The sequence below is a fragment of the Melospiza melodia genome, unplaced genomic scaffold (assembly GCF_035770615.1).
Source record: "Melospiza melodia melodia isolate bMelMel2 unplaced genomic scaffold, bMelMel2.pri scaffold_51, whole genome shotgun sequence".
Lineage (NCBI taxonomy): Eukaryota > Metazoa > Chordata > Aves > Passeriformes > Passerellidae > Melospiza > Melospiza melodia.
Window position 1 is genome coordinate 3,276,665 of NW_026948797.1, and position 18,696 is coordinate 3,295,360.

General features: G+C 56.0%; 1 protein-coding gene across 1 annotated transcript in view; it reads left to right on the forward strand.

Moving 5' to 3' along the window:
- Nucleotides 1–205: 205 nt before the first annotated feature.
- FAIM2 (Fas apoptotic inhibitory molecule 2) overlaps nt 206–18,696 on the forward strand; it is a 29,131-nt gene continuing 10,640 nt past the window's right edge. Inside the window, exons 1-8 of the mRNA XM_063147865.1 lie at nt 206–389; nt 3,809–3,989; nt 10,027–10,130; nt 10,243–10,307; nt 11,067–11,120; nt 15,684–15,734; nt 16,811–16,850; nt 17,682–17,719. Coding sequence (XP_063003935.1) covers nt 375–389; nt 3,809–3,989; nt 10,027–10,130; nt 10,243–10,307; nt 11,067–11,120; nt 15,684–15,734; nt 16,811–16,850; nt 17,682–17,719 — 548 coding nt within the window. The 5' untranslated portion in view covers nt 206–374. The remainder of the gene's footprint in view (nt 390–3,808; nt 3,990–10,026; nt 10,131–10,242; nt 10,308–11,066; nt 11,121–15,683; nt 15,735–16,810; nt 16,851–17,681; nt 17,720–18,696) is intronic.

The window sequence follows — 18,696 nt, forward strand, 5'->3', positions numbered from 1 at the left end:
CCCTCTCTCCATCCCGACTCTCTCCCCATCCCAACCCTCTCTCCACTCCTCCCATCCTGATCCTTTCTCCATCCCAACGCTCTCTCCATTCCCCCATCCCGACCCTCTCTGCATCCCTCTCTCCATCCCATCCCTCTCCCCATCCCTTTCCATCCCTCCCTGTCTCCCCTCCCGGCTCCCCTGCTCTCCGGGCTGCCAGTGGTACATCCCTGCCTCCCTGCCTCCCCGCCTGCATCGCCCGCTGCTCGGGGACGCTGCTGGCGGCGCTGCGGGGGCTGCGGCGGCCGCGTCCGGCCCCACACCCGCGGGACAAGGGCTGGAAGCGCCCCCAGGTGCATCCCCATCCCGATCCGAGCCCGGGGCAGGCTGCAGCCATGACCCAGGGGAAGGTACGAGCGAGGCCGGGCGGGCAGGGCCGGCCCGTCCCTGTTGCGTAACGGCGGGGGAAGAGCGCAGGGAAGGGGTTTGGGAACAGGAGGGGATTTAGGAACGGAGCGATGGGTGCAAGGGGAGCGGGGTACCCGTGCACGGAACCGGCCATGAGGGTGGAAGGGGCTGGGGGGCTGGTCTGGGGGTTGGGGGCTGGTTTTGGGATGGTTTTGGGATTGGAGGCTGGTTTGGGATTGGTTTGGGGTCGGGCTGGTTTAGGGGTGATGGATGCACAGCTCGAGCCCCGTTGGACCGGACCTGTGGCCGTTTTACCCCCCTGTGCCCCCCACATCCCGGGTGCCAGGGGGCTCTGTGAGCTGTTCGTGCTGTCCCATCCCCGTCCCGACCTGGCAGCGCCTCCTGCCCGGTCCGGGGACTCAGGATTTTGGGGATTTTTGGTATTTTGGGGGTTTTGGGGCTCTCCGATGCTCTCAGACCGAGGAGGGGGGGTTATGGATCCTCTGCCAGCTCATGCACCATCGCCATGGCAACGCTCTGGATGCAGCTCCATCCCTCTGGATCTCCTTGGATATCGGGGGGGGGGGGGGGGGGTGGGGTGGGGAGGGGGCTCGCAGGATCCCAGCCCCCTAAACCCAAGGGACAGGGAAGGGCAGGGAAGGACACGGAAGGACACGGAAGGGCAGGGAAGGGCAGGGAAGGGCAGTCCCTGGGGCTGCCAGGGGAGGTGGCACAGCCGATCTGCCCGTGGGATTCATCCCAGCCCGGCCCTGCTGGGTTTTCAGGGCCCGTGGCCCCTTCAGCTGCATTCCTCCTCACTCTGCTCTGTTAACGCCCCCCTCTGTTTTGGGGTTCATTGCCTCTGCAGCCCCCCGGGCTGTGGGGACGCCGCTCCTGGGCTGAGCTGGCTCCTCCAAGGCAGCAGAGTTATCCTGGCACTTTATCCACCCCAGCCCAGCTGGGAGGTTAAAGGGATCAGGTTCCCAAGGAGAGGAGAGTGCTCAGGTGGCCCCAGGTTGGCTCCTTGCTGCAGTCCCGGCTCCTTGGAACGCTGGGAAGCAGCAGAGCTGAGCCTCCTCACGGGCACAGGGGAGAAAATTCTGGAGGGCCAAGCCAGAGCATTCCTGGGAGCAGCTGATCCCAATGGGGTAAATGGGAATGAAGAGTTCAGGATTTTCTGCCCAGGAGCTGAAAGCTCTTTTTAAGGAGCAATGTAGGAAGTTTGATGAGAAACAGGGAATTCCTTGGATGTTTTTGGTGTCACGTTGAGCCCGAGGCACCGAGGCACCGTGGGATCTCCGGGTCTGCCCTCAGACCTCCCTGTCTGGAACTTCTCATCCCAACGAGCGCCTCCAGGGCTTTCCCATCTCCCCTCAGCCATGGATGCCCTTCCTGGGGTGCAGGGATGGGCCCATGCCCAGCCCCAGGAATGGCTGGGGGGATCCCAGGGATCCCAGTTCCCCTGGCTCCCAGGTCCTTTGGCTCCCAGTTCCCATTGCTCCCAGTTCCCCTGGCTCCCAGTTCCTTTGGCTCCCAGTTCCCATTGCTCCCAGTTCCCATTGCTCCCAGTTCTGTGGCTCCCAGTTCCCGTGGCTCCCAGTTCCCATGGCTCCCAGTTCCCATGGCTCCCAGTTCTGTGGCTCCCAGTTCCCAGGGCTCCCAGTTCCTTTAGCTCCCAGTTCCCAGGGCTCCCAGTTCCCATGGCTCCCAGTTCTGTGGCTCCCAGTTCCCGTGGCTCCCAGTTCCCATGGCTCCCAGTTCCCATGGCTCCCAGTTCTGTGGCTCCCAGTTCCCAGGGCTCCCAGTTCTGTGGCTCCCAGTTCCCATTGCTCCCAATTCCCATGGCTCCCAGTTCCCATTGCTCCCAGTTCCCATGGCTCCCTGTTCCCATGGCTCCCAGTTCCTTTAGCTCCCAGTTCCCAGGGCTCCCAGTTCCCGTGGCTCCCAGTTCCAGTGGCTCCCAGTTCTGTGGCTCCCAGTTCCTTTGGCTCCCAGTTCCCATTGCTCCCAGTTCCTTTAACTCCCAGTTCCTGTGGCTCCCAGTTCCCAGGGCTCCCAATTCCCATTGCTCCCAGTTCCCGTGGCTCCCAGTTCTGTGGCTCCCAGTTCCCAGGGCTCCCAATTCCCATTGCTCCCAGTTCCTTTAGCTCCCACTTCCCATTGCTCCCAGTTCCCGTGGCTCCCAGTTCCCAGGGCTCCCAATTCCCATTGCTCCCAGTTCCTTTAGCTCCCAATTCCCATTGCTCCCAGTTCCTTTAGCTCCCACTTCCCATTGCTCCCAGTTCCTTTAGCTCCCACTTCCCATGGCTCCCAGTTCCCATTGCTCCCAGTTCCCATTGCTCCCAGTTCCTTTAGCTCCCAGTTCCCAGGGCTCCCAGTTCCCATGGCTCCCAGTTCTGTGGCTCCCAGTTCCCGTGGCTCCCAGTTCCCATGGCTCCCAGTTCCCATGGCTCCCAGTTCTGTGGCTCCCAGTTCCCAGGGCTCCCAGTTCTGTGGCTCCCAGTTCCCATTGCTCCCAATTCCCATGGCTCCCAGTTCCCATTGCTCCCAGTTCCCATGGCTCCCTGTTCCCATGGCTCCCAGTTCCTTTAGCTCCCAGTTCCCAGGGCTCCCAGTTCCCGTGGCTCCCAGTTCCAGTGGCTCCCAGTTCTGTGGCTCCCAGTTCCTTTGGCTCCCAGTTCCCATTGCTCCCAGTTCCTTTAACTCCCAGTTCCTGTGGCTCCCAGTTCCCAGGGCTCCCAATTCCCATTGCTCCCAGTTCCCGTGGCTCCCAGTTCTGTGGCTCCCAGTTCCCAGGGCTCCCAATTCCCATTGCTCCCAGTTCCTTTAGCTCCCACTTCCCATTGCTCCCAGTTCCCGTGGCTCCCAGTTCCCAGGGCTCCCAATTCCCATTGCTCCCAGTTCCTTTAGCTCCCAATTCCCATTGCTCCCAGTTCCTTTAGCTCCCACTTCCCATTGCTCCCAGTTCCTTTAGCTCCCACTTCCCATGGCTCCCAGTTCCCATTGCTCCCAGTTCCCATTGCTCCCAGTTCCTTTAGCTCCCAGTTCCCAGGGCTCCCAGTTCCCATGGCTCCCACTTCCCATGGCTCCCAGTTCCCGTGGCTCCCAGTTCCCATGGCTCCCAGTTCTGTGGCTCCCATTTCCCATGGCTCCCAGTTCCCGTGGCTCCCAGTTCCCATGGCTCCCAGTTCCCGTGGCTCCCAGTTCCCATGGCTCCCAGTTCCCAGGGCTCCCAGTTCCCGTGGCTCCCAATTCCCAGGGCTTCCAGTTCCTTTGGCTCCCAGTTCCAGTGTCTCCCAGTTCCAGTGTCTCCCAGTTCCTGACTCCTTTTCCAGAGCCCATCCGTGCAGTTTCTCCTCCAGGGCAGTTTCTGGGATGCTTTTACTCACCGCTCTCTCTCTGTTTGCCCCTCTCTGTGCAGCTCTCTGTGAACAGCAAACCCCCCAGCTCTGAGGGGCAGGGGGACAAGAAGGACAATGGCTCAGCCCCCCCGGCGCCCCCGTCCTACGAGGAGGCCACGGCGGGAGAAGGGATCAAAGCCGGGGCTTTCCCTGCCCCGCCCGCGGCCCCGCTCCACCCCAGCTGGGCATACGTGGATCCCAGTAAGTCCTGCCTGGATGGACTGGGGGAGCCCTGGGAGAAGGGCAGGGATCCTCCGGGATGGAGAGGAGAGGGGGAGCCGGGATGAGAGGGGGAGCAAGGATGAGAGGGGGAGCAGGATAAGAGGGGGAGCAAGGATGAGAGGGGGACCAGGGATGAGAAGGGAACAAGGTTAAGAGGGTGAGAAGGGATGAGAGGAGGAGCAGGGAGAAGAGGGGGAGCAGGGATAAGATGGGGAGCAGGATAAGAGGAGGAACAGGGACAAGAGGGGGGACAAGGGATGAGAGAGGGAACCAGAATAAGAGGAAGAGCAGGGATAAGAGGAGGAGCAGAGACAAGAGGGGGCGACCAGGATAAGAGGAAGAGCAAGGATAAGAGGAGGAACCAGGAAAAGATGGGGAGCAGGGATAAGAGGGGGATCTGGATAAGAGAGAGAGCAGGGACAAGAGGGGGAGCAGGGACAAGAGGGAGAACCAGGATAAGAGGAGGAGCAGGAATGAGAGGCGGGACTAGGGATAATAGGAGGAGCAGGGATAAGAGGGGAGCCAGGGATGAGAAGAGGAGCAGGGATAAGAGGAAGACCAGGGATAAGAGGAGGAGCAGGGATAAGAGGGGGATCTGGATAAGAGGAGCAGCAGGGTTAAGAGGAGAAGCGGGGATGTGGTGCCCAATTTGGCCCACAGCAGAGCTGCAGCCATGAGCTGTGAGCCTCTGTCTGCACAGGAGAGCCTCTCAACGTGTAAAAGTCTCTATCTACACATAAAAGTCTCCATCTGCAGATAAAAGTCTAAATCTGTGAATAAAAGCCATTCCAGCCATCCCAGAAACCTCACAAGGGACTAAACTCCTTCCCAGTCCCATGCGGGAGAAATCCCCATTCCCAACTTGCTGTCCTGGGAGATCCCAGCTCCTGGGGCTGGAGGGAAAGTCCTGGTTCGGCTGCAGGGATCCCCCACCCCCTCCTGCAGCTCCTGCTCAGCTCCCAGAGCAGCTGAGGTGGCACAATTGGTGTCACAAGTGGTGTCACAGCCCCCAGTGTGGCTGTTGGCAGCTGCTGGCAGAGCCAGGGAGGCTGCGACACGGCTGGGGCCAAAGGCTGGATTGTTCCAGCATCCTCGTGGCCATTCCTGGGCAAACCAGCAGTTTTCCCAACACCCAGAAGCTTCCTGGAGCTGCTGCTGGGCTGCAGCAAAGGACAGAGCCCAGGGAATGGCTGCAGGCTTGGAAATGGGGCTGGAGCCTGGGGAGTGACCCTGAGGGTGGCCAAGTGCTCACTCAGCACAGCTCCAGCCAGAGAAAACGCTGGGATGATGGGATTTAGGGCCTCCTGAGCTCTTGCCCTGCTCCATCCTTTGCTGCCTGTTCTGTCCAGCTGCGGGGATGGGAAGCTTGGGGAGGGGGAAGGAGTGAGAACCTCCCCTGCTGTGTCTGTGCTGCACATTGTGATGGTTTCTCAGCCTTTGCCCTGAGCAACAGGACAAATGCCCCCAGGAGCCTCTGGGCATCATCTGGGATTTTCTTCTCTTGCAATGAATTAGGGGGGGTGAGGCCTAAATGGGGTGGGATGGGGTATTTGGGGTTTAGGGGGTGGGATGGGGTATTTGGGGTTTATGGAGTGGGATGGGGTATTTGGGGTTTAGGGGTGGGATGCGGTATTTGGGGTTTATGGAGTGGGATGGGGTATTTGGGGTTTAGGGGTGGGATGGGGTATTTGGGGTTTATGGAGTGGGATGGGGTATTTGGGGTTTAGGGGTGGGATGGGGTATTTGGGGTTTAGAGGGTAGGATGGCGTATTTAGGGTTTATGAAGTGGGATGGGGTATTTGGGGTTTAGGGGTAGGATGGGGTATTTGGGTTTAGGGGTGGGATGGCGTATTTGGGTTTAGGGGTGGGATGGGGTATTTGGGGTATAGGGGATGTTTGGGATTTAGGGGGTGGGATGGTGTGTTTGGGGTTTAGGGATGGGATGGGGTATTTGGAGTTTATGGAGTGGGATGGGATATTTGGGTATAGGGGTTGTTTGGGGTTTGGGGTGGGATGGGGTATTTGGGTTTAGGGGTGGGATGGGGTATTTGGGGTTTAGAGGGTGGGATGGGGTATTTGGAGTTTAGGGGGTAGGATGGGGTATTTGGGTTTAGGGGTGGGATGGGGTATTTGGGGTATAGGGGATATTTGGGATTTAGGGGGTGGGATGGGGTATTTGGAGTGGGATGGGGTATTTGGGTTTTAGAGGGTGGGATGGTGTGTTTGGGGTTTAGAGATGGAATGGGGTATTTGGGGTTTAGGGGTGGGATGGGGCATTTGGGGTTTAAGGGGTGAGAATGGGGTATTTGGGTTTAGGGGTGGGATGGGGTATTTGGGGTTTATGGAGTGGGATGGGATATTTGGGTATAGGGGTTGTTTGGGGTTTGGGGTGGGATGGGGTATTTGGGTTTAGGGGTGGGATGAGGTATTTGGGGTTTAGGGGTGGGATGGGGTATTTGGGTTTAGGGGTGGGATGGGGTATTTGGGGTTTAGGGGTGGGATGGGGTATTTGGGGTTTATGGAGTGGGGTGGGATATTTGGGTTTTATGGAGTGGGATGGATTATTTGGGGTTTAGGGGGTCTCTGGGGTATTTGGGGTTTATGGAGTGGGATGGGGTGTTTGGGGTTTAGGGGGTGGGATGGGATATTTAGAGTTTAGGGATGGGATGGGGTATTTGGGGTTTATGGAGTGGGATGGGGTGTTTGGGGTTTAGGGGGTGGGATGGGGTATTTGGGTTTTATGGAGTGGGATGGGGTATTTGGGTTTAGGGGGTGGGATGGATTATTTGGGGTTTAGGGGGTCTCTGGGGTATTTGGGGTTTATGGAGTGGGATGGGGTATTTGGGGTTTATGGAGTGGGATGGGGTATTTGGGTTTAGGGGTGGGATGGGGTATTTGGGGGCTCCAGGTGGGAAGCCAATCCCACTCTATGGGATGTCTCACACCTGACTGGGAGCGCCTGGAGAGAAGGGATGTGGGTTTGGGGTTGTTTCTGTGACCATGAACTCAGGACACACTGTCCTGCTGTGGCCTTGGATGGGGGGACGGATGTGGGGACGCCAGGAAGGAGGAGGATGGAACCCTCTGGATGCTGGCAGGGAGGGAGGGAGGCATGGAGGGAGGGAGGAGGGTAAAACCCTTCAGTTCCTCGGGGCACTGAGATGCCAGTTTGGTGTTTAGGGGACAATTGGGTGTTTAGGGGCCAGCTTGGGTGTTTAAGAAACAGTTGGGTGTTTAGAAGCCGACTTGGTGTTTAGGGGCAAATTTGGTGTTTAGGGGGCAATTTGGTGTTTAGAGGACAATTTGGTGTTTGAGTGCCAGCTGGGTGTTTAGGGGCCAATTTGCTGTTTAGGGGGCAGTTGGGTGTTTAGGGGCCAATTGGGTGTTTAGAGGCCAGTTGGGTGTTTAGAGGACAATTTGGTGTTTAGAGGTGAGCTGGGAGTTTAGGGGCCAATTTGCTGTTCAGGGGGCAGTTGGGTGTTTAGGAGCCAACTTGGTGTTTAGGGGCAAATTTGGTGTTTAGGGGCCAGTTGGGTGTTTAGGAGCCAACTTGGTGTTTAGGGGCCAATTTGGTGTTTAGGGGTCAGCTTGGGTGTTGTTTAGGAGCTGGGACTGCTTTGGTGCAGGAGGCCTGGAATTCCCAGGAATTCTCCCTGCCCAGGTACTGTGGGACCGATGAGAGATCCAGGACAACACACAGGAGGTTCAGCTCCAGTGGGGCAGGAAGGAAGGAAGGACCAAGGGATTTACTGATAACAGAACAGCACCAGGGACTTGTTTCCTGCGGGGGGCACCTGAGTGAGGCTCCTGCATTTTGAATGAGCAACTTTAACCAGGAGAACAGGAGAAAATCAGGATCAGGACCTTGAGTTTGGCTCTCCTTGTGTCTGCTCTGGGATTGAGAGGGTCTTTGCTCCATTTTCTGAAGGATTTGGGCATCCCTGAGCTCTGAAGCTTTATGAGGAGGGGGGATGTCTGTGGACCAGGCAGGGACAAGAATGTAAAGCAAGAAAATCACACAAAAATCCTTCTGTGAAACCCAGCAGGAGGGACTTCAGTGACACAGGAGGGAAGCACAGAGGGCACAGAATGGTCATGGAGCCATGGAATGGTTTGGGTGGGACGGAACCTTTAAGCCCATCCAGTGCCACCCCTGCCATGGCAGGGACCCCTCCCACTGTCCCAGGCTGCTCCAAGCCCATCCAGCCTGGCCTGGGACACTGCTGGGGATGGGGAAAGGAAAACCAGCAACAGGAGCTGCTGTTCCAGTTTTGGCTCAGCAGAGATGACTTGTGCAGGGATTTGAGGGCTTGGGGGAAGGTTTTTCTCACTGGGAGCATTGGAGCTGTTTCCTCCTTTTTTAGGCTTGGTGCTTAACTGTTCCCTGAGTCCCTGCATGGAAATGGGGCTGAGGGATGGACTCAGGGAGCTGCCAGGAGCTGCTCTCAGAGCTGAGGCGTTGTTGACAAAGCCAGGATGCAAACACAGCTCAGGAGAGCAGCGAGGGACTCCTCCTGCTCCGCTGGGAATGCTGAATCACAGCTGCTCCCCTGGGAATGCTGAGGCACAGCTGCTCTGGGGGTGCTTTAACATCCAATGACAGGAGAGCAAGGGATGATTGCAGCCCTCCCATTGCTGTGAAAGCTTTGGTGTTTCCTCAGACAAGGATAAAGCAAAGCTGAGGGAACACTCAGAAGTGTCCCCTGGTGTTGGGATGGTTTGTGGGAATGTTCCCCCTCTGCTCCCAGGGATGGTCCTAAGGAGCAGCAGGAGTGGGAAGAGAGCAGAACTTTTGTATTTGCAGGGAAATGTCCCAGTGAAGGCAGGAATGATGAATCTGACTCCATGTTCTCAGAAGGCTAATTTGTTACTTTATAATACTATATTATATTAATTAATACTATACTTTAATATAATATACCTATACTAAAGAATAATATATTTAATACTCTTTCATATTAATATCCTTATATTAATATCCTTTAATATATTATATTAAAGACTATTATAATTTAATATAATACATAATAAACCTATACTAAAGAATAATATCTTTAACATTCTTTAATATTAATATCCTTATATTAATGTTCTTTAATATACAATAATAAATTTCTTTAATATATATAATATTCTTTAATATATAATATATATAATATATTATATATATATAATATATATAATATATATAATATATATAATATATAATATATATTATATAATATATAATATATAATATATAATATATGATATATGATATATTATATATTTTATATTATATATTATATATTATATATTATATATTATATATTATATATTATATATTATATATATTAATAATATATATTAATATATTAAAGAATACTATAATTTTATATACTATAACTACACTAAAGAATAATGTATTTAATATTCTTTAATATTATTATTCTTATAATAATATTATTTAATATATTATATTAAAGAATACTCTAGTTATATTATATTATATTATATTATATATAATATAACTATACTAAAGAATACACAAAGGATACTTACTAAATGGTAAAAAGATAATAATGAAAACTTGCGACTCTCTCCAGAGTCTCGACACAGCTTGGCCCTGATTGGCCAAAGAGTCAAAACAACTCAGAGCAGAATCCAGTCAAACAATCCCCTGTGGTAAACAGTCTCCAAACACATTCCACATGAGTACAACACAGGAGAAGCAAATGAGATCAGAATTGTTTTCCTTTTCTCTGAGGCTTCACATCTTCCCAGGAGGAAAATCCGGGGTGAAGGGATTTTTTCAGAGAACATGAATGCCACAAGGAGCCACTGGGTATTTGGGGCACCAAACTGCTGTGATGGCTCCCTGGGCTCAGGTCCCACAGCTGGGGAGGATTTGGAATTTGGCCACAAGGAACCTCTGGGGATTTGGGGCTCCAAACTGAACTGTGGTGGCTCCCTGGGCCCAGGTCCCATGGCTGGGGGGAGTTTTGGGGTGGCAGCTGCTCCTTTGGCCTCCCTGCAGGCAGCAGCCCCAGCTACGGCAGCGGAGGGTACCCGGGGGACACGGAGCTGCTCACCACCTTCAGCTGGGACGACCGCAACGTGCGCAGGGTGTTCATCAGGAAGGTGAGGCAGGGACGCGTCCCTCGCCCTCGGGGCTGGCAGAGCTGGACCCCCACCCCTGGAGGGCCTGGCTCTGCTGGATTCTGGGATCCATGGATCACACCTCTTCCCACAGGTGTACGCCATCCTGATGGTCCAGCTCCTGGTCACCGTTGTCATCGTGGCTTTCTTCACCTTCTGGTGGGTGCTGGGTGTGTCCTGGGCCACCTGGGACAGGGCTCTGGGCAGGTTCCTGGGAGTTGTGTCACACCTGGATCCTTTCTGACTGTTCCAATAGAAAAGCAAAGATGAGGGAACACCCAGAGGTTCCTTTTGCCCCCATTCCCACCCACGCTCAGGTTTGGATCTCCCATCCCAGGTGATCCCCAGGGCTGCTGCCCCTGGCAGTGGCTGCTGGGTTTTCCCTGTGGATTCTTTCTGGCTATTCCAATAGAAAAACAAAGCTGAGGGAACACCCAGAGGTTCCTTTTGCCCCTGTTGCCACCCACGCTCAGGTTTGGATCCCCCATCCTGGACCCACCCAGGGCTGCTGCCCCTGGCAGTGGCTGCTGGGTTTTCCCTGTGGGAGTCACCAGATCCCAGCTCCAGGGGCTGCCTTCCCTCCCCTGCTCATCCCCCTCTCCAGCTCGGATGACCGAGCGCTCTGGGTGTGTGTGGCTCATGTTGCCTCCAGAATAAATAATGGATCAGTGCCAGCCTGAGGATTTGGGCTCCCTAATCCCCTGTGGGAGCCATTCCCAGCCAGCTCCGGTGTGGAACTGGGGGAGCAGCACTGCCCTTCCCACCTGGAGCTGGAATTCCTCTCCACAGGCTCAGGCTGCCTGAGGATTCACCCAGGGCTGGGCTTTAATCCCCTGCTTGGGCTGTTCCTGGGTTCATTGAGCAGGGAGCTCTGAGGGACTGGGCTCTCCCTGCTCAGGATCTTTCCTTGTCTTGCAGTGAACCAGTCAAGGGCTACATCCAGACCCACTCTGCCTGGTACTGGGCTTCCTAGTGAGTATCCCTGGCTTTTCCTGCGGCCTTGTGTGCTCCACACAGCCTGGGTGGGGATGTGGTGATGTGGGAAGGGTCTCCAACACTGTCCTGCATGTGAAGCATCCCTCCAAAGAGTCCAGAGGCAGCTGGGGAAGGTCATGGAATCATGGAATGGGTTGGGTTGGGTTGGGTTGGGTTGGGAGGGACCTCAAAGCCCATCCAGTGCCACCCTTGCCATGGCAGGGACCCCTCCCACCATCCCAGCTGCTCCCAGTGTCCAGCCTGGCCTTGGGCACTGCCTCGGGCACCAATCCATGGCTGAGCCTGAGGTGGGAAATCTCACCTGAATGAGCAAGAGACCCCAAACACTTCCCCAAAAATGGCTCTAGAAACCAGGGTCGAAATAAATACCCGAGTATTTCCTGCAGAAGGCCATATAAAACTGGGGAGTTTCCAGGGAAACAGAAACTCCTAGTGAGACCTGGAGGGATGTCCAGGGTACCTTAGAGGGCTCACTTTGGGAAGGTCCTCTGGAAAGCTCCAGAGGCCTCCTTGCAGAGCATTCAGGAAAACACTGCAGAGCCCCATATCTGACACCTGGGAGGATGCTCAGAGGACCATGGGTGCTGAGCTTTGGGATTTTCCCGTTGGAAGCCAGGTGTTTGTTGGCGTTTCCATTACATAATACCCAGTGGGGTGGATTTGGAGGTGTTGGGATGTTCCTGGGTGGGGCTGCCACTCCTGGGGCTCCATCCCAGAGCCCTGAAGCTGGGATTCCACTCCTTGGTTCACCCAGCCCAGAGTGGGGCTCCCAGGTGCTGGCACCTCCTGGCTCCGTGGTTTCCAGGCTGCTGGCGGGGTCAGTGCTGCTCATTGAGTGTGAGGTGAACTCAGCTTTAATGAGTTCACACCCAAATCAGCAGATGAGACACGGCTTATGTAACCGGGGAGAACCCTCCAAACAGCAGCAGTGGGAGCTCCGGGGCACCAGGAGGGAACCAAAGGTGCTCCAGAGGGCAGCTGGGCTTGGGGAGGCACTGTCACCTCCCAGGGGACAGGGGGAGGAGCCCCAGCCCTGCTCAGGTGCCCACCTTGGCCTCTGGGGAACCCTCTCCATCTCCCTGCCCAGATGGGGTTCATTCCCTGCTGTTTCCCACTAGAAACACCCCTGGGGCAGCTGGGGGGGTTCTGTCCTGCAGGAATTCCCCCTGGTCATTGTCCCCCTGTGCCCAGGTGAGACCCTACCTGCAGAGCTGCTCCAGCCCTGGGGTCCTCACAGGGAGGATGAGGAGGGAGCCCAGAGGGGGTCACGGAGCTGCTGCAGGGCTGGAGCCCCTCTGGAGCCAGGCTGGGAGAGCTGGGGGTGCCCACCCCGCTGCAGGGAGAGCTCAGAGCCCTGCCAGGGCCCAAAGGGGCTCCGGGAGAGCTGGAGAGGAACTGGGGACAGGGATGGAGGGACAGGACACAGGGAATGGCTTCCAGAGGGCAATGATGGATGGGAGATCGGGCAGGAATTGCTCCCTGTGAGGGTGAGGAGGGGCTGGGATGGATGTCCCAGAGCAGCTGGGGCTGCCCCTGGATCCCTGGCAGTGCCCAAGGCCAGGCTGGAGCACCTGGGACAGTGGGAGATGTCCCTGCCCACAGCAGGGATGGGATGGGATGGGATGGGATGGGATGGGATGGGATGGGATGGGATGGGATGGGATGGGATGGAATGGAATGGAATGGAATGGAATGGAATGGAATGGAATGGAATGGAATGGAATGGAATGGAATGGAATGGAATGGAATGGAATGGGGTGGATTTTAAGGTCCCTTCCCTCCCAGGCCATTCCATGACTTTAATTTTGTGTTTTTTCACTGCTCAGTGAGCCAAGCACTTCCCTTCATCCCAGTGCCTCCAAATGTTTTTCCAGCTCTGTGCCTGGGTCTCCTTCCCCACCAGACACCTCTGTAATAAAACCTGGGAGCCCCAGGACGTTTTCCCACTGCTGGGATGGCCCCTCAGTGGGAATAAATAAACCCAGAGCAGCCAGGGATGGAGGGCCCTGCTGGCTCTGTGCTCTGACAGTCCCTGCCCAGCTGCTCAGCCGTGTCCAGGCTGCTCCCACTGGGCTTTCCTGCTTTCCCAGTGGGAGAGCTGTGCCTGCCTTTATCTCTGTGCCCTGGGCTCTGCCGTCCCCTCCCTGCCCTGGCCGAGGGTCAGTGGCTATCGGAGCCATCGGCACTGCTGCCCTGGGGGGAGCAGGGAGCAGAGCCTGGAAAAACACCCAGCCACGGGCAGGAGGGCAGCAGAGCCTCCCCCAGCCCTGCCTCCTGCAGCTCCGGGGCTGCTGTGCTTGGGGAGCCTCAAATGCTGGCAGGTAAAACCCAAAACCTGCCAGGACCTGGGTGGGGCCGGGCAGCCACTGCACCGTGGGCTCTGCTGAGCCAGGAGGGTCCTCCTGCCCTGGGCTTGTCCCTGGGCCTTTTCTGAGGGGATCCTCCTGCCCTGGGCTTGTTCTGGATGGATCCTTCTGCCCTGGGCTTGTTCTGAATGGATCCTCCTGCCCTGGGCTTGTCCCTGGGCCTTTTCTGAGGGGATCCTCCTGCCCTGGGCTTGTTCCTGGGCCTTTTCTGAAGGAATGCTCCTGCCCTGGGCTTGTTCTGGATGGATCCTCCTGCCCTGGGCCCTGTTCTGGATGGATCCTCCTGCCCTGGGCTTGTCCCTGGGCCTTTTCTGAAGGGATGCTCCTGCCCTGGGCCTTTTCTGAAGGGATCCTCCTGCCCTGGGCTTGTTCTGAAGGGATCCTCCTGCCCTGGGCTTGTTCTGGATGGATCCTCCTGCCCTTGTCCCTGAGCCCTGCTCTGAATGGATCCTCCTGCCCTGGGCTTGTTCTGAATGGATCCTCCTGCCCTGGGCTTGTTCTGGATGGATCCTTCTGCCCTGGGCCCTGTTCTGGATGGATCCTCCTGCCCTGGGCCCTGTTCTGGATGGATCCTTCTGCCCTGGGCCCTGTTCTGGATGGATCCTCCTGCCCTGGGCCCTGTTCTGGATGGATCCTCCTGCCCTGGGCTTGTTCTGAAGGGATCCTCCTGCCCTGGGCTTGTTCTGGATGGATCCTCCTGCCCTGGGCTTGTTCTGGATGGATCCTCTTGCCCTTGTCCCTGAGCCCTGCTCTGAATGGATCCTCCTGCTCTGGGTTTGTTCTGAGCCCTTTTATGAATGGATCCTCCTGCCCTGGGCTTGTCCTTGAGCAGCTCCTCCTGCCCTGAGCCCTTCCCTGCCCTGGGCTCTTCTTCAGTGGAATCCTGGAATGGGTTGTGTTGGAGGAACCTTCAAGTCCCCCCAGTGCCACCCCTGCCATGGGCAGGGACACCTCCCACCGTCCCAGGTTTCTCCAATCCCTGTCCAGCCTCCAGCCTGGCCTTGTGCACTTCCAGGAATGGAAAGCCCAAAAATTCCCATTCCTGGGGGGATGTGCCATGGGAGTAGCTCCCTCCTCCAGCACAGCCCTTCCTGCCTGAGCCTGGTCACTTTGCCAGCCCTTGGTTTAAGAACCTCCAGCCTTGACACCCCCAGGCTGGAAAGGGTTTGGTAATGAGGGGCAAACCTGGAAATGATAACAAACCTGGAAATGATAACAAACCTGGCACCTCCATGTGAGAAACTCCCAGAACCAAGGAATCCTGGAATCATGAAGGTGGGAAAAGCCCCTGGAGACCATGGAGTCCAACCACCAACCCTCCCCTCACCACTGACCAAGTGTCCTGGGTTGATAAGCGAGTTTTTTGGGAGGTTTTGGTCAAACCAGTCAGTGCTCAGATCTGGATGTCCCCCAGTGCTACTTCCAAAGGCTTTTTGGACACTTCCAAGGATGGGATTGCACCACTGCCTGGGCAGCCCCTCCCAGAGCCCGAGCTCCCTTTCCATGAAGGAACATTTCCCCAGAGCCAGCACAAACTCAGTGGATTTGTGTTTGTCACTCACGCATTTGGGTGCTCTGCTCCACATCCTGCCCTCAGCTTCCCCAGGGATGTTTTGTGCCACCCTGGGGATGAGCACAGGCAGAGGAGGCTCCTTAGGGCAGGAAGGAGCTCAGTGAGAGGGACCAGGGGTGGGAACCAGCCTGATCCGACCTGCTGGGTGCTTGCATGTCCAACATCCCCATCCCAGGCTGCTTTTCCAGGCACTTCCATCCCAGGCAATTCCCCCCTGCTCCACCATCCCAGGCTGCTTTTCCAGGGAGTTCCATCCCAAGGAATTCCCCCCTGCACCACCATTCCACGCTGGTTTTCCAGGGAATTCCATCCCAGGGAATTCCACCCTCTCAGGCTGCTTTTCCAGGGAATTCCACCATCCCACACTGATTTTCCAAGGAATTCCATCCCAGGCTGCTTTTCCAGGGAATTCCATCCCAGAGAATTCTTCCATGCTCCACCATCCCAAGATTTTTTCCAGGCAATTCCATCCTACCCCCTGCACCACCATCCCAGGCTGGTTTTCCAGGCAATTCCATCCTAGGGATCCCCCCCCTGCACCCCCCTCCCAGGCTGTTTTTCCCCCCCAGACTCTCCCTCTCTCTCTCTCCCCCCTTGCAGCGCCGTTTTCTTCGTCACCTACCTGATCCTCGCCTGCTGCTCCGGGCCCAGGTGAGGAGGGGATGCTTTGGGGTCTGGGACAGCCTGGGAAGGCAGCAGGAATGTTCTCCTCAGGTTTCCTGCCCTGCTGTGGGGCAGGGATGCAGCTGCTGTGTTTCCATGGGATCATGGAATGGTTTGGGTTGGAAAGGACCTTAAATCCCAGCCCGTGCCATGGCAGGGACACCCCCCACTGTCCCAGGGTGCTGCACTGTCCTGGCCTTGGACACTGCCAGGGACCCACAGCTGCTCTGGGAACCTGTTCCGGATGCTGCAAACAGCTGTTCCAGGCCTTGGCTTGCTGCAGCTCAGGAGTCCAATTGCAGCTGTGGCTTCAGCAGAAACTGCCCTGCAGCAATGCTGTGAGGGCCCTGATGGAGGAGGAATGGTGCATCTGACTCCATGGACAGCTAATTAATGACTTTATTGTACTGTACTATGTACATATTAATGACTTTATTATACTGTACTATGTACATTTCATCTAAACTGGATCTGCCAAGCACTCACTCTGCACACACTGCACAGAATCCCATGACTGTCACAGTCACACACACACCTGGCCCTGACACGACAAGGGAACAAAGCATCCTCACTTTGGGTAAACAATCTCCATATTGCATTCTACACAGGCACAGCAAGTGATAAGAGTTGTGTTTCCCCTTTCTCTGAGCTTCAGAGAATGTGAAACCCAGAAATCCTTGGGAAGAATTGTGCCTTGCTTTTCTCTGTGCAGAGAAATGTGGCAGCACCGCCCCGTTTGCAGCTCTGGGTTCTGGGAATGCACCGTTCCAGAGGATGCTCTTGCTGGGTTCTGGGAATGAACCGTTCCAGAGGATGCTCTTGTCCAGCTCCCAGGGGAGCAGGAATATCCTGGGGACCTCTGTCCTGCTGGCCCAGCAGGGCCCCAGATGCCCCTGGTGACTGTGTCCTGCACTGCCCCAGCACTTGTGCACAGGGCACTAATTACCAGCATGGACACTCATTACCCATTAATGGCCATTAATTACCCTCACAATCACTAATTACCCCATGGTCAGGGGTTCCCTGGCACAGCCCCAGCTGACTAACCCCTGTTTGCTTTGCAGGAGATACTTCCCATGGAACCTGATCCTGCTCAGCATCTTTGTGAGTCTGGCCAACATCTGGCCAACATCTGCCCTGGGGTCAGGGTGGCTCCCAGCACAAGGCTGGAATTCCTGGGGAAAAGTGGGAATTTCATCCCCTTCTTGTCCTGGGCTTGGGCTGAGGAGCTGGGGTTGCACTGGGATGGGAGGAGCTGGATAAAAAGGGAGCCTCTGTTTGTTAAAAAACTGCAAAAAATAATCTGTGGGGTCTGGTGGGAACTGGGGTGGGAGCAGGGATGGGAACTGGGATTGGAGCTGGGGGGAGAACTGGGATGGGAACTGGGGTGGGAACTGGGGTGGGAGCTGGGAGAGCTGGGATGGGAACTGGGATTGGAGCTGGGAGGAGAACTGGGATGGGAGTTGGGGTGGGAACTGGGGTGGGAAGTGGGATTGGAGCTGGGATGGGAACTGGGGGGAGAACTGGGATGAGAACTGGGATGGGAACAGAGATGGGAACATGGATGGGAACTCAGGTGGGAACTGGGATGGGAACTGGGGAGGAGAACTGGGATGGGAACTGGGGTGGGAGCTGCGATGTGAGCTGGGATGGGAGCTGGAATGTGGGATGGGAGCAGGGATGTGGAAGGGAAGCTGGGATGGGAGCTGGCTCCTGTGTGGGAGGGATGCAGGAGCAGGGGCTCCTCCAGTGCCATTTGCCCTCCCTCTGCCCTCTCCTGTGCCCATCAGTCACTGGAGGGTTCCAAATGCTGCCCAGGCTCCTTCTCCTGAGAGCCTGGGAGGCTCCCGTGCCCCTTTCTCTGGGACTGAGGGATTTCCTGTGGGATTTCCTGCTGTCTGCTTGGGGCACTAACCAGTCTGTGTTCTCCCCCAGACCCTGTCCATGGCCTATCTCACTGCCATGCTCTCCAGGTGGGTTGGGCACTGCCCTGTGTCCTGTCTCTTCCTGAAAGCATTCCCTCTTCCTGAGCTCCCAGCAGCCACACAAAGCTGGAGCTTCCCTGTGAAACTTCACAAGGAAGGTTCCCAGGGCTGTGCCTGTGCCAAGGGAGGCAGCACTGGGGGATCCCACATCCCAAATCCTGCAGGAGAGCCCTGGAGGGGCAGCACCTGGAGGGGCTGCAGGTGACCACTCAGAGATCCCCCATTTCTCACTGGGCAGGTCCCGGGCAGGGGGGACCAAGGGATTTGTTCCAGCAGTTTCAGGAGTTTGTATCCCCCAGCCTGTTCCCTTCTGCTCATTCACACCAGGAAATCTGAAATGTGCTCCTAAATCACGTGGGAGCCTGGAGAGAGAGCCATGATCCAGGCTGGGTGAGGGATGGATGCATGGGGACAAAGAAATCCCTGGCCTCAGCAGCTTCAGGGGAAAACTCCACACAAATCCCCCAGGGAGAGCAGGGCTGGCTTTCCCAAGGGCTGAGCCTGGCGCTGCAGCCAGAACCCCGATCCAGCCTGGAAACCATTCCTGAGCCTGCAGCCCCTGTCCCTGCTCCAGCCCCTCCTTTTCCCACAGCCACGCTGGGCAGGAGCCCGGGGCTGCTCCTTTGCTTTCCCCCCATGCTGGGGGCACTTTTGTCACCCTGGTTTTGCCACCTCCCAGTCAGGACCTTCTCCATTCCCTGTCTGTCCGTGGACAGTGGGATTGGTGAACTTGGAGCTGCTCCGGGAGGCCCAGATGGATCCTCCTGCCTTCCCTCCATCCTTCAAAAGAGCAGAAGAACTGTGACGGTGTTCACAGGGGTTCTTGGATTGGGGAAGAGATGAGGATCTGACTCCGTGTTTCAGAAGGCTTGATTTATTATTTTATGATACATATTACATTAAAACTATACCAAAAGAATAGAAGAAAAGGTTTTATGAGAAGGCTAGCTAAGAATAGAATAGCA